Consider the following 15572-nt stretch of genomic DNA (forward strand, 5'->3'; position numbering starts at 1 on the left):
TAGTTGGCTGTGGACAATAGCATGTAAAGCAGACTGTAAACAAAGCTCAACAATTGAAGAGGTTTTCCAGCTGAAGCGCCGCTTTGAATTTTATTTTGAAAATCAAGTCTCGTTACTTTTCTTCTATTTCCGTGTCAGCTGGAGAAGGCTACGCAAGCTGTCAATGTAAACAGTAGGTGGTCCAACTTTTATTGCTTTTTTATTTTTACGCATTTTCAAAAGGTACAGGGGTTAAAGTTAACTCGACCAATTGAGAAAGTTGAATATTAAGTGTAAATCATGGTTCTAAATTTACTTCCATTCTAAAATATGCATTTTATGATCGGAACAAGCCCACAGCTCAAGCTAATGTTGCTCACTAGCAGCATTAGCCGACAACCATCTACTAATATATATAAATAGATAGATAGATAGAACTTTATTAATCCCTTGGGTAGGTTCCTCTGGGAAATTCAGTATATAGAAATTCACTTCAGACTCCTGCAATATAGTGAATCACTATGTGGCATAATCTCTTTCCTAACACACAACCGAGTCCATATTAATACAAATACGCAGAGAAATTTTATGCTTCAAACGTTTTGATAACACTTATAGTTAGGGCTGGATCAAGTGACCCCGAGCCTTTGCTTAGTTACACTGCAATAGATATAGGTTGGTTTTGAAGAGCTTTCTTTTTTCTTTTTCTTTTTCTTTTTTTTTTTTTGTCTGTCCCATTTGGTTCTTTAGCCGTCAGAATTGTTGTCTGAAGACCAACAAGGATACCAAATGGATTTATTTTGCCAAATGGATCATCATGGCATTGCCGTATTGGTCCATTTGATCAACCTTTGTTGTTATTATTTATTTTATTTTCAGTTGTTACAGATGGGACAGACATGACTGGGGGATAGGAAAGGGAGAAAGAAAGAGAGGAAGGAAAAGAAAAACAGAAGGGAAAAGGGACAGTGAGAAAGGGCACTTACAAAGACAAAGAAAAAAAAATCTCCTGGATCACCTGTTGAGAGAAAAAGAAGAGAAAACAAGCAAAAAAACCAAACAAAGCAACATACTAAACACAACCCCCGGACACCAAGAACCACCAATGCACCAACCCCTGAAGGCATCAGTTACCGGCAGGGAGTGTGGTGAGGGGAGATAGGCCTCCACACTTTGGAGGGCCTGGGTGTTCCCAGGGAGGTGGAGTCTAAGACCCGACCTGACATATAGACACAGACAAACAGGCACACACAGACAAAAACATGCATTCCCACCCTCATGCACACATATACAAACACTCAGCACTCACCCAACGTAGGGATAGACATACATGGACATGTACACACAATCACACTCCCCAAACATACTCTATACCCCGGGACCAGGTACCCTCGCCCCCAGAGAGGGAAACGGCACCCAGACCCAAGAGATGTGATCCTTTCCCCTGGGGTGGAGGCAAGCAGACCTCAGAAGTGAGGTCAGCTTTCTGCGAATCACTGACCTCACTTCTTTTTCACTGTGTCTATACACACAGACTGAAATGCAAAGTCAATGCATATTACTGCAAATGCAGTGTGTCTTTTTCTGTGTTTCTTCCTTCAACCCCAGTCGGTCCCAGCAGATGGCTGCTTCTCCCTGAGCCTGGTTCTGCCAGATGATTATTTTTTGTCAAACCGGAGTTTTTCCTTCCCACTGTTGCCAAGTACTTGCTCACAGTGGGTTGTCTAATTATTGGGGTTTTCCCTGTATTATTGTAGGGTCTTTACCTTTATCTATAAAACTAGCTTATACAGGTGACTGTAGTAGTGATTTGGTTCTATATAAATAAAATTGAATTGAATTGTATTGATTTTTTTCCCCACTGAGATCTGATCATTGTGTAGAGTTTTCTGTTTTTTTGAAAGGTGTATTGCTTTGTTGTCTCTTCATAGCAACAAGATGTCTAATAAAGAAGTGAAAGCTGCACTGAAAAGTGCCAGAGAGGCCATTAAAAACAAAGAATTCAAAGAAGCTCTAAAACACTGCAAGGTAAAGTATCTCAATTTTTTTTTAAAACAACAGTAAGTTGAAAATGTAATATGCTTTTCTCAGACATACTAGGAATAAAAATGTAAAATTGACCTTCCTCTCTGCGTTGTGGGTTTAGACTGTTTTGAAAATTGAGAAAAACAATTACAATGCTTGGGTCTTCATCGGCTTGTCAGCCAGTGAACTGGATCAACCGGATCAGTCGCAGGCAGCCTATAAAAAGGCAGTGGAGCTGGAGCCGGAGCAGCTGCTGGCTTGGCAGGTAAGGTACAGAATGTATTAGTTAATGATAACTGGCCTTTCTAGCCATTTAATACTACGCTACTATGATCAGTTAATTTGATAATAATAACCAGTTGAAATTACTTCAGATTTAATGTGCATGCCTCTTATGAATTTTTTTTTCTTTAAAAAATAGATTCATCTTTACTCAGGATGTCATCCCGTATAAAATACCTCTCTCCTCTCTGTCCTCTGTTAATAATGCACAGTCTAAATTTTTTTTTTCTTTAAGGGCTTGGCAAATTTATATGATAAGACTGATCAGTGGGACTTCAAAGTTGAGCTGCCTAATGTCTACCAGAAACTTGTTGAGTTGTATGCAAGGTAAGATATGGAAACATTATATTACCTGAAGTTTCCTATAAATATATAAAACAGATAAAAATAATGATTAATAAAAAATCTAATTGAAAGTAATTAATACACTGTGACAGTTTGCAGAATATTATGAGGTTACTGATTTGTCATCATGTTCTCGATTCGCAGCTCAGACAAAAACAAATGTTATGAGGTGATCAACAAACTGACAGAAATTTATGAGTCTGACAAAGAATATTTAAAGGTATGCAGTTTCAAGACTAATGAAAATAGATTGTTTTGCATATGTGTGTGTTTTATGTTTTTAACACATGTGACTATGTTTATGTGTGTGAACAGCTGGCCAGGGTTTGGCTGCAACTCATACAGCTGAAGGAAGAAGAACCCGTGGATAAGAAGGAGTTAGTGCAGCTATTGCAAAAGATGACCCAGCTCCTCTCAGACTGTCTTAAGGAGGTGGAGCAGGATAGTGAAACTCAGCAGCATGTAAGACTTCCAAAATGTGGACTTTTAACTCATCAACATTATGTTTCCTTTATATGTAAACACTTTACAGTACTTGAGATTCAATGTCTTCTAACAAAATCCAATGTAATAGGTTGGCTACAGCTGGCTCGCCATAACGTCTACATATCATAACCACCCACTGATTAAGAGAAGCAAAATTCTTCATGGTGTTTCCTACTGCACACACATCAATGCTGTTCTTGGTGTCTTTGTGCTTATCAGTTAATCACAGCATTTGAGAAAGCTCTGGTTCTCATCGATCCTGTACCAGGAGAGGACCACAGGAAGGTCTCAGCTGACTATGTCAAATGTCTTTCTCTAGTAAGTGCATCTTCTCTTATGTCTAGCTAACTATCACAGAAACTTGAGGATCATTAGAGTCTGGAAATGTTTATCCAAAAAGGCCAGCTCATTATAGGTAGTTATGCTTCTCAAAATGACCTGTTAATCATGAATCTGGTCTTACTGCAGCTACCACAAGAAGAAGCCAGAATGACTGCAGCATGTCAGTCCATGATTTCCCTCTACCCCAACCAAAGTTATCCTCTTGAGGTTCTTTGTCATCATTACCTTAAAACAGGTAAAATAAAAAAATAAAAAAATCCTTGCCTTTTTGTACTCATAATGGATGTTCATAAATGGCAGAGTCATATGTATCTTCTTCTCGTTTCCCCAAAGGAAACTTTAATGAGGAGGCAGTTAGCTCTTTCTCCCGCCTCATGGACCTGGTCCCTGACAGTGGATTGGGTCATTTGTGTCTGGGCACAAAAGCATTGCTGGAAGGAAGGTATAAAGATGCCATTGATGACCTTACACAAGGTGAGTTGTCACAGTAACAAACAATGTAAAAAAAACATACCTTAACATTTTATCCTTTAATATGTGCTCTTGATGGTAATTTTTATTCATTATCTGTCTCCTCCACTTTTGTTAGGATTGAAGAAAATGAGCTCAACTACAGGATGGTACAGTCTGGCTGAAGCCCAGTTTAAAATTTACAGATACCCTGACAGCGCTACATCATGCTCACAAGGTACATTTAACTGTGTCCACTCAAGACATCACCAGTATTTAATTAAAAAGAGGGTGAATAAAAAGGGTCTTAAGCACTGACTTTAAAGATCAATGTCTTTAATCCCTGAAAAAGACACTTCAGTGTGAGTCCTTTTTTATTAGGTTTGAATGTATGTGACTCTGAAGAGAAGGAGCTGAGGATCAGACTTCTTCGACTAAAACTAGAGGCTTTAGTGAGAAGTGGAGGAGAGAAAGCTGGAGAGCAGGCTTTGGAGACATTTAAACAGGTAATGAGTTGGTAAATGCTCGCTTTAAACAGCATTGTATAGCTATAGTGTTTTTTAATTTTCTTGCATATTTGTATGTCTAATTTAGTGCATAAAATTGTTGTGGAGATTGTTAGAAGATGTAAGTGTTGATATAACATCACAAGAAATGCCACATCTGTGTCTGTTTGTTTTTTAGATTCCAGAAGCTGAAAAAGACCCGGTTCTGTTAGCCCTTAAAGGACGTGCATACCTTAACAAAGGACAGACTGATCAAGCACTTAAGGTTGAAATTAAATGAATACTTACTGATTCTGTCAATGAAAACAACATATTTCTGTTATGTTATGATTGCAGGACACGAGGAGTATGTGTCTGGTAATGATGAACTGGCCTGCATTAAACTAGTCTGTTCTTTATAGGTGTCATCAGAACTGGTGGCTTCCAACCCAAACCTAGCCCAAGGATTGGCTCTGAGAGGACTGGTGCACTTGGCTAAAGGTGAAAAGCAGCTGGCAGAGCAGAGGTAAAAAAAAAGACGAATAAATCTTTTTTATTCATACTTTCTATGGAAGTCTACTGTCTTAAACTTATGTAAAAGAGCCCATTTGCATGGCATAAAATAATTTGGTTCATCCCACCAAACTGTTTTTTTTTTTTTTTTTTTTTATGTAGTTTCCTAAAGGCTGCAAGTCAGAGCCCAGACTGTGGAGAGTATTTTTTTTTGCTTGGACAGCTCTACTGGGACATGGGAGAAGAGACCCGTAAAGACCGGAGCAAAGCTCACACACATTTGCTGAAGGTTTGTGAAATTATTATTGAAAGTTTTGTGTATGTGGTAGGAAAGGTGAATTCAGGTGCTAATGGGTCAGTCTTTGAAAATAAGAGGTGAGTGACATTTTAGTTTGAAAGCTTTGTTTGCCCTTTTCAGGCTGCAAAGCTAGATCCACACCTTGGCTGTGTATTTCGCTACCTGGGGCATTATTATAGGGACATTGCAAAGGATTATGGCCGTGCACAAGGCTGCTACAAAAAGGCCTTTCAGCTGGACAGTGAAGATGTGGAGTCTGGCGCTGCCTCGGTGGATCTCAGTATGGGGCAGGGAGACATGGTGAGTTGTCTTGGGGGTGAAAAAGTCACCAAATTCTAAGAATCGGGTGTCTTGTTTGGCTCCTTGCTATTGCCTTTAGTCTCCTTACAAGTTTTTTCCCCCGTTTTATGCCTTCTTTCTCTCTTTGCTGATTGACACAGGACGCTGCCTTAGCCATTCTTCAGTCTGTGTTAGAGAAAGCCACTCCAGGCTCGGCTAAATGGGCCTGGATGAGACGAGGCCTATACTACCTGAAAGTTGGAGAAAATCAACAGGCCATAGCGGAGTAAGATTTACACATCTGAGACAACTAAATCTATTACCACGGTCTAAGTGTATAAGTGCTGTTGAATATTTTATTTATAATTTTAGCCTGCAGGCCGCTTTAAGAGCAGACCCAGAGGACTGGGTGTGTTGGGAGTGTTTAGGTGAAGCATATCTAAACCGCCGGAGCTTCACAGCAGCTCTGAAAGCTTTTGGTAAAGCCCATCAGCTTCAGCCCTGCTCCATCTACAGTGTCTACCAGGCTGCTGCAATCAAACAGACTCTGGGCAAGTTCAAAGAGGCTGTCGCAGAGTACTTGCTGATCACAGCAAAGCAGGACTATGTCCCTGCTCTTAAAGGTAAGTGAATGTTTCATTGTACCCTTTGGATGCACTTTATTTGATTTAATGTAATCTATTAGGCATTTTATTGCACACCTTCAGGGAGTGATATGTCTAAATCTGGGCATTTAATTTTACTTAACATGGTCTTTTATTCAGGTCTTGGGGAGTGCCAGCTGTCTCTGGCAAAAAGTTTAATGCAGGACTGCAGGGATGGAGGAGCCATTGACCTCATTCAGCAAGCAATACAGAACCTCTTCAGGTAATGACAACACACTCATTCAACCCGCGAACCCTAAAGGCTCTATATATGACATCTGTAATATTATTATAGCAGCAAACAGGTACTTGCTAGTGAAGCTATGGTGGAGTAATGGTCCTTTTAGCAGTGAATATACTGACATTTGATTGACTAATCTATTTATTATACCACTTGACATTATTTGTCAAGTGTAACTTTATTCCAACACTTATCTTGTTGCTGGTCAAGAGCTCCTTTCAGTATGCTCCACTACACATTGCTGAGAACAAGAAGAAAGGGCAGCTCGGGGGATGGTGTTGCCATTGCGTTTACTGTAGGGCTGTTCCTCGATACTACATCTGGTGGTTCTGAACATTATGCATAGCACACTTAGTCTTTTTCTAAGATTCTTTACTTTGTGATCTCCAGAGCTGTACAGCTGCGACCAGACCTTTCCTGCTTGTGGAAGCTGCTGGGCGATGCTTGCACTGCAGTTAGCACCGTCTCCCCAAACAGAGCCAAGGTTATAGTGCCAGCCCTACTTGCTGGTTTAGATGCCAACACTGAGAGCCAAATGCTCAACCAGGCCCAGACACTAAAAGTCGGTGAGAGGTATGGCCATTATCATATCATTATAAGGCTGATAATGCATAAGAATAGTCAGTTACTATATATTTGTGCTTTTTTTACATTGCTTATCCTACCTGCCCCTGTTGGCCAAGCAGAAATTGAAACTGATATGTTTTGCCACAGGTGCTATGCTCATGCTTTGAAGCTGATGCCTGAAGTTGCCAGTCTTTGGTATGACTTAGGGCTCAACTATTATCACCAGGCCAGCCTTACACAGAATGACCAGAACTCCCCAGCTATGGACATAGAGAAGTCCCAGCAGGTTATTTGCCGAATCCTGTACAACATCTTTGCATTGTTTGTTCCAGAAAGAGGTCTCTATCTCATGGTCTTTTTTTCTATGCAGTGCTTAAAAAAAGCCATCATGATGGACAGCAGCAACCACAGCTACTGGAATGCCCTGGGAGTTGTTTCCATGAACAAAGGTAACGACATTCTCAGGTAACGGGTATGTTTTTAGAGTAAAAGCCTGTATAGCTTGTTTTATTTCCCTTGTTCTTGCACTTAGGAATGAAACAACATTGTCCCCCTGAAGTCTGTTGAAAGCTCTGCCTGTTATTATTTCTACATAAAAAGAGTCAAAATGTTGTGGCATTTGAAAAATATCTTTATTTCTCTGACAAGAGTACTAAGATCTCTCAACTTAATGGTCTTAAGTTTGATATATATGTTGTTAAGTTACAAAAATAGAAAAGCAAAAAAGAAAAGCAAATCTTATAAATAAATTTCATTTCATTTAAGTCACCTCAAGATTTTTAGTCTACAGGAAGGTGCAATCATTTTTACAAAACCTCTTATAATAAAGAAAAACCTTGCAGTTTGCAGTTCACTTTAAAAGAGTCTTTCTTTTCCTTTTTTACAATTATAAATAATTATATACTTCTAAGCAATCTTTACAAAAAAGAACAAAATATTTTCTCCTTCTTTTCTCACATCAGATCTTGAGAACGATCCTCTGGCTCAGCATTGCTTCATCAAGTCCATCCAAGTTGAGCCTAATGTACATACGGCACATTTGCTGTAGAGATTAATAAATTATTAGAAAATATTCTGCTGTTTTTATGTGACTCTTAAATGTCATTGCAGAATGTTGTGGCCTGGACAAACCTTGGTAGCCTGTATCTGAAGAAGGAAAATATAGAGGTATGTGATTACTTGGTTTATGCTACATATTTCTTCTGTTTTTATCATAGGTGGATGACATTTTCATTGTTCAAATGTGGATTCATTGTTTTAGCTTGCACACGAGGCCTTCAAGATTGCTCAGTCCTTGGAGCCACTTTATGTCAACTGCTGGATCGGACAGGTACCACTCTCAGCATTTATTGATAACTTGAAAGCCCCCAAGCCAAGAAAATATCACATTACAGGCAATGGTTCACTGTAGCTGATGAATGTATACTATTTCTAATAAATGCATATACTTTCAAAGCCACAACTAGCAGAGAGAGGTAAAATTATTCCTTGGGCTGTATTTTTGGAGTAGTAAGGAATGTGAAAGACATCATTGCTCGGTGAGGGAGCTCCATAACGTTTGATTACACTGAAAGTACTGGCATAACACTGTGACTTTTTTGGCCTCTTTGTCTTTATCTGTCTAAATTATAGTTTCATCCTTTGTCCTCCTACCAGGCGCTGATAGCAGAACGCGTGGGAAGCTATGACACCATGGATCTTTTCAGGCACACCACTGAACTCAGCACACATGTGCGTGACCTGCTATTGTAATACCCACTTATTAGCAAGATAATAACAGTCTTTGCTTCACCTTTCTTAGTCGCTGTGCTTAGTTTTAAGCTCCAAGCCTTTTAGTTGTAAGGATATAGTAATGATGGCATGGTACAACACAAAATGATGTTTTGCTTTGCTCTGTCAGACTCGATATTCCCTTCATTTCTGTCTTTCCTTATCAATCCTGACATCTTTCTCCGTCAGATGGAAGGCGTGAAAGGATATGCCTTCTGGGTTTGCTCTACGCTGCTGGATAAGAGCAACAGAGACTCAGAACTGTACCGTTACAACATCGTGCAGATGAATGCCATCTCTGCTGCTCAGGTGGCACTCAGCAAGTACACAGGTACATCATGTCTTGCGTACTGATTTGCACACAGGATCCACAGATGTCGTGGTTTTCATTTAGCTTTGCATGTGTTACTGGCAGACTTTTTGGTTATTTGTATATTTTTTTGCATTTCTTTCAGAAAGGATTCAATCAGATCCTGATGCCTTCATTATGCTGGGCTATCTGAATGAGCATCTGCAGCTGAAGAGACAGGCCTTACAGGCTTACCAGAGGTATGTATTTGAAATACACTGACTGTCTCTGCTTTCTAATTGATGAAGCAGTATAACCGAGAAGGAACATAATGTTATATATATTGGGTTTTCAGTTGACCTTTTGCAATCCAATATGCTTCCTCAGAGCGGTTGAACTGCTTCAGTCCATGTCCTCTTCAGAAGAGTTGGCATTTTCTCTGGGCAGCTATGGCCGTGCATTGTGGTAACCAGCTGTCTCATTATGATATACTTAAACTATTTTTTTCAAATTGCTTATCTTTTATCCTAAATGTCACTTTTTTATGTTCCACTCTGGCTTTTCCAGCACTTCAGGTCAGTGGGAGGAGGCTGTGCATGTTTATAATTCCACTCCACTGCAAGAGCTCAGTGACCTGGTTGGGTTGGCTCTGGCCTACTGCAAGGCAGGACTCATCTCAGAGAGCATCAGCGGTAAGGACTGGAAAACACCAAAGTGAAGAGATTTCATATGTGTTTACATGTCAAAGGGGCTGTGAATAAACTGCTGCATGTGTGTGTATATTATAGCCTATGAACGCGCCTTGGCTGTGGCTTCTAGTGAGAAGGAAAAGGCTTATATACTGACAGCTCTGGCCCTGCTGCAGCACCAGCAGGGTAACCTAGACTCAGCCAAGACTCTGCTGTTTAAATGGTGAGTTGTAGTGAGTGTTTTATGGATTGCACTAGTTTTGTTGTCCTATTTATCTGTCATTTTAATAAATAATGTTGGTTTTTCCCATCGTTCATTTATTTTCAATATTTTCTAGTATAAAAAAAAATAGATCAAAGCTTTATTGGTTTTTGTTTTATGTTTTAATGTTGATTGTAAAAAGAGCTTATTGCTTGCCAGTATTGCTGAACCTGGAGGACAAAACATTTGAATCTCCTTATATTGTACTGTATAGTTTGGTTGGAAGAGCTTATTTTATTGTGCACATACTGTTATTTTTCAGGTTTAGACTTGCTACAAATGATTCCTATTTTTTATTTTTATCTGCACGCTACTGGGAGTCTGTGCCCAGTATCTACAGATAAGCTCTGGCTGTGTAAACCATAAAAATAAATCAAAAATTGATATGTGTGATAGGTCTACTTTTAAAATATGCTGTTATTCAGGAAAACTGTCAAGAAAACAATTTAATTATGTCATGGGAAACATTTTGAAACCATCTAATGTTAGATAGAAATAAATAATATTTGTACTAGTCTTGAATTTAAGCTGAAACTATTTGTTTTTACTTTTTGTTCCCATAGTTCGATGTTAAAGGAACCCATTTCAGAGTCCCTGGTTTGTTTATGTGCGCTCGGACTGGCCAACGGTGATGCTACACTTGCTGCTGCTGCGCTTACTGAGCTCCTAAAGCAAGGTTCAGCCTCTGGGAGTGCTATCGAGCAGCGATGTCTACTCACCTGCACCTTGTTGGCTGTGCAGGGGAATTTTAGTGCAGTGCCAAGAGAGGTTTCAAGAGCTGTGCACAGGTATTTCCCTTTAATGAAATTTGCATTAATGATAAGCTTGCCTTTACCTCAAAAAACAAATAATTTTGCTGGTATGTACTCTGTTACATGTGCATTTTATTCTACACTCTAGTGATCAAACAAAGCAGTCAACCACAACTGCAACAACCCTGGGCACTGCAGCAACAGATCATAAATTTAACAACTTTCCATGTTTTCTTGATTTATTTACAGCAATCCTGGAAATGCTTCTTTGTGGGCGCTTCTGTCCAGAGTGGTTCCACAGTACTACCCTAGAAAGGCAAATGTAAGCCTGTGTACATATACAAACATAATGCACTGCAGGCTAAGCCTAACAAATCAAATATGCTCAAACACATTTGGTTCATTATGGTTCATGTTTTTCACTTGTTTATTTCACAGGGTGGTGCAGTAGCTGGCCATGTTGCCTGTCTCTCCAGTATGACCCAAGGAAAGGTAAAAATGTGACTTTTATCTTATGTGTTGTGTTCTCCGGTAAACTTTTTAAAAAATCTAACTGGCCCATTTAATTTAGTAGTAATTTATTTTCCTCAGTTTTTGTACATTATAGAGATATATTTTAAAAGTTTTAACAACCAAAACATCCAAAAGGTATATTTTACCCATATATTCACATTGTTTGCACGTTAAACAGTTGACTTAACTTGTGTGACTGCAGAGGGCGTTGTTGTACAGTGGAGTGAACCAGCTGGCCAGTGGCAGACACTCTGGAGAGGACAGTCAGAAGAATGCATTGAAGACTATGCAGAGAGCTGTGCTGCTCTGTCCTGGTAAACACACACATCATTTTATTACACATGATAAACATGATATTCTTTTTATTGTCTTTTAAAGCTGAAAATGCAACAAATACAAAAATATGACAAATACATTTAACTTGTTAAAATTCTGTAATTTAGTACAGTTCTAGTGAACTATGTCGTATATGCGGGAAATATTTTGATAGGATAGAGCAGAAATACATTTCCTTTTCTTGCCAGGAAAGTTTATTCATGTTTATTTATATCTGTGGAGTGTAACCTTACCCACATCGGAAAAATGGCTGTTTTGCATGTGACATTTATTGAAGAACACAGGTGTGTGAAATACTTGCTTATACGTATTTGAGTCATCGTTCTGCTCTCTACTTTAGATGATCCAGCAACGTGGGCCGGATTAATGGCTGCTTGTTACACCGAAAACACTTCCTGTTATCTTTCTGGTTCTGCTCCTCGCAGACAAGCGCTGCAGCAGACCCTTATGTCAGTGGTTTCTGAGAAAGGTATGCTCACTGGTGCTCTTTTACTGTCGCCCGATTTGTGTGCTTGTCTCTGCGTATTTGACTGTGTAGCTAACACCTTTTTGCGGTTTTGTGTCTCAGTGCGTAGTGTGGATGAAATAGAGCGGCCTCTAGCTCAGGCTCTGGAAGGATGGGTACTACAACAGGCAGTGACTGGTCTCATGCTGGAGGGACAGCTAGAGCAAGCAGAAGTCCTTTGCACACAGGTAGGATATTGGGGACTCACACACACTGTGTGCACACTTCTAACTTTGTCTCCAAAACACTCTGAGGTACACTGAGCTGAGCTGTCCCTCAGATAGCCATTTCTAATCTTGTCCATTCTGGTAATCCATTTAACTCTGCCACCTTTGACACAGAGTTTTACCTTTATCACAGGTCTTGAATGTGTCCCCTGAGCACGCAGCAGTGATGCTATCACTGAGGCAGGTGCAGTGTCAGCGCCTCCTTATGACTGATGGTGGTACTGTCCTCCCAGAGCCTGTGTTGGAGCAGCTCAGCAGTGCTGTGATGATGAACCCTACCAACCTTGGGGCATGGCATGTAAGCGTTTACATTTACCTGCTTATCCATTTAAAGTACTCCAGCAAGGCTAGAGTGACTAAGTGATGATCTCTTCTTTGCTTTCAATTGCCAGTATTTTAATTGTAAATTTGAATACTGCTAAACCATGTTGTTCACATGGACACATAGATGTGTCAAAAGAAGATAAGACAGCATACTGGAAAAAAAAGTTTTGTTCTCATGCTAAAATTATGTTATTTTTCTCCTCTACTGTAATTTTCTCTTGCTTTCACTGAGACTGAACATTCTTTACCTCACTTGAAAACCTCAAATTGTTGCACTTAACATCAAGTAGTTGCTACCAGTAACAGGGTAGCAGCAAAAGCCTTGAACATTGTGGCAGTTGGTGCTACCGTGTTACAGTATATATGTGGAGAATGAAAAATTATAAGGATTCTTCTAGCCATGTTATCTTTTGATTAGATGAAGATATTAGTATCTTAAAACAGTAATTATGCTTATCCTCTCATATTTTGTCCCCCACCTGTCACTCAGTGAATTCTTGTTTCTGTTCCAAATCATCTTCATTCACTTTGTGAATCCTCTGTTCTTCTGCTCCCCTCTGCTCAGTGGCTGGCTGAGGTGTATCGCAGCCAGGGCCTACTGGTTCAGGCGGTCATGGCTTACAGACAGAGTCTCCAGCTGGCCTCGCAGCTTGGCATGCACAGCTGCCAGGTAGCCAGCCTCCTTCGACTAGCCCTGCTAGCTCTCGGGCCTTGTATGGTAAGTATATGTTTGGGATTCAAATCAGGATCTACAATTTCAAGGTGTCAAATTACAGCTATTAAAGCAGGATTATACTGTAGCAATACAAACAAAAAATGTTATATTTCATTATTTAGGGAATAATGTATTTATTTGTTCCAGAGGTAGCATTTAGCAATAAGGACTCAGTTGTGTTTCATAAAAATTCCAAAATTCCATGAATACACACAAAAAGCCAGAGTCGGCTCTCTTTTTACAACCCTGTCAAGTAAGGACAGATTCAAGGTAGAGGAGATAAAAGATTGATGAATCATAGGATGAGCAGCCAAGGCTAAGTGGCTCACAAGAAACTCTTGCTAAATAGAGATTTTTGCTTGTATCCAAGACTCCTGTGAAAGTTACTGCATGTGTTACACATGTTGTTTGGAAATAATATAGCTTGACGTATTACACCTTTACTAGATGAATTTATTTTGTGCAGATTTCTCTTTCCTAGTTTTCTCTGAACCATGTGTGATCTGACTTCTAAGGTGGGTGTCCCAGGAAATGACTGGAAGGACTTGGTGCTGGAAGCTACTACTGAGGTCTTGAAGCTGGACTCATCCCCTGTGGCCCTTCTTTTCCAGGCTCTGCTCCAGTTTGTGACAAAGATGGCTGCTAGGTCAGTGCAGCTCCTTATGCTAAGTTTATTTACGTACATAGAGGTGCAGGTTGCAGTGCTGTTGGTCAGCCCACATAGCCATGCAAATGATTTTATCCCTGTAGATGTTTAATTTAACGGCTTAAGTGATTAAATGAAACATAAGATTCTTAAAACTTCAAATCCATGCTTCCATCTGTCTTTTCAATATATTGGTACTTTTGGAACTGCAAAGCAACATTTTGTGTCCTGGTAGTATTATAGCATTCTGTCACCCTCAGAGGACTGCCAGGACAGTTAATTAGAGTACATTCATGAGAATGCTGAGCTGAGCAAATATGCCAACCATGACCTGGCTAAATTCCTTGAGAAATGCTGCAGAAACTTCTGTGCCAAGCATAATCACAGTATCAGGAGCTCTTTTCATTTCACGTTGTATATATTAGTTAATACTGATGGAAGAAAGATAATAATTACAGTATCAGGCCAGACTAAGTTGGAGCAGGTGGAGACAAGTATCAGGGTGATTTGTGACACGAGGATAGCAGATAGTAGTTAGACCTGCTATGATGTACGGACAAAGGCCCCAACAAAAAAACAGGAGTCCAAGCTGCAGTTGAATATGTTATGATTTTCATTGGGATTTAACAGAATGGACACCAGAGGGATAGCTCAGGTCGAGTGTTTTGGAGACAAAGTTGGAGAGGCATGGCTGAGATACTTTGGACATGGGCAGAGTAGAGATAGTGGATACATTAGTGTGGATAATGAACTGCGGGGCTGGAGAAAAAGGGGAAGACAATAGAGAAAGTTCATGAATGTAGTGAAGAAGGACATGCAGAGGGTTGGTGTAACAGAGGAGGATGCTGGGGATAGGGTAAGATGGAGGCAGATGATCCTCTTTGGTGATCCGTAAAGGAAGCAACCAAAAAAGGAAGAAAAACATTTACATGGGAACAGGCTGCCTAATGGATAGCAGTCATGTTATACATTTGTTCATGTCTGCTGTATCTTCTATAGGGAAACAAGACGCTTGCTGGAGAGGCTGGTTTACATTCAAGATATACCAGCAACAGTGGTGCAGGTGGCCAGTTGGTATCTCCTGAGACACCTGCATGCCAAAAACGACGAGGAACTCATGAAGGTGAACATGCAGCTACCTCATTCCTACAGACACCACTTAGGAACATTTGTTTGGGAGAAACGATTGTGGAAATGTTGACAGCATACACATAGTTAAACTAAAAGTGATTATTCTTGTGTGCTTGCCTTTGTAATCGTTTACCACCACTTCTTTTTGCAGGTCCTATTGCAACATGCCAAAATGAACAGAGATCAAAGATTACTGGAGTTTCATTCAGTCCTCAACTCTTCATCCTGAACTTTGCATCCATCTCCTTATGCTTTATGAAATCAGTTGCTTAGCAGGTTTATCACCAGACAAAAACCACCACTAGCAGTGGGTCTTTAAATTATGGCTTTAATGGCTTTACATGATCTAATAAGTAAGTTGAAATTGTGATTGTCACATATTTCAAAATGTACTTAAAATGCAGGTACCGCATCCACATTCAAGGCTAAATAAAGACATTTTCCCAATATCTAATGATTGTCTCATCTTGATTGCAT

General features: G+C 39.8%; 1 protein-coding gene across 1 annotated transcript; it reads left to right on the top strand.

Annotated features, from left to right (window-relative positions):
- The first annotated feature begins 140 nt into the window (after nt 1-140).
- skic3 (SKI3 subunit of superkiller complex) lies at nt 141-15549 on the top strand. Its single transcript, XM_063489504.1, has 41 exons — nt 141-172; nt 1911-2007; nt 2126-2269; nt 2522-2613; nt 2776-2851; nt 2947-3093; nt 3337-3435; nt 3586-3694; nt 3793-3933; nt 4049-4147; nt 4291-4415; nt 4594-4680; nt 4817-4920; nt 5070-5196; nt 5326-5505; nt 5646-5770; nt 5857-6107; nt 6249-6351; nt 6760-6942; nt 7084-7222; nt 7307-7385; nt 7899-7960; nt 8047-8103; nt 8198-8266; nt 8593-8667; nt 8896-9037; nt 9162-9255; nt 9383-9460; nt 9563-9687; nt 9784-9907; nt 10510-10734; nt 10948-11020; nt 11137-11190; nt 11414-11525; nt 11888-12016; nt 12116-12240; nt 12413-12577; nt 13169-13321; nt 13834-13964; nt 14964-15087; nt 15247-15549. The coding sequence occupies exons 2-41, from the start codon at nt 1918-1920 to the stop codon at nt 15322-15324; spliced, it is 4695 nt and encodes a 1564-aa protein (XP_063345574.1). The 5' UTR covers nt 141-172; nt 1911-1917; the 3' UTR covers nt 15325-15549.
- The last annotated feature ends 23 nt before the right edge of the window (nt 15550-15572 follow it).

This window comes from Pelmatolapia mariae, linkage group LG12 (genome assembly GCF_036321145.2).
Source record: "Pelmatolapia mariae isolate MD_Pm_ZW linkage group LG12, Pm_UMD_F_2, whole genome shotgun sequence".
NCBI lineage: Eukaryota > Metazoa > Chordata > Actinopteri > Cichliformes > Cichlidae > Pelmatolapia > Pelmatolapia mariae.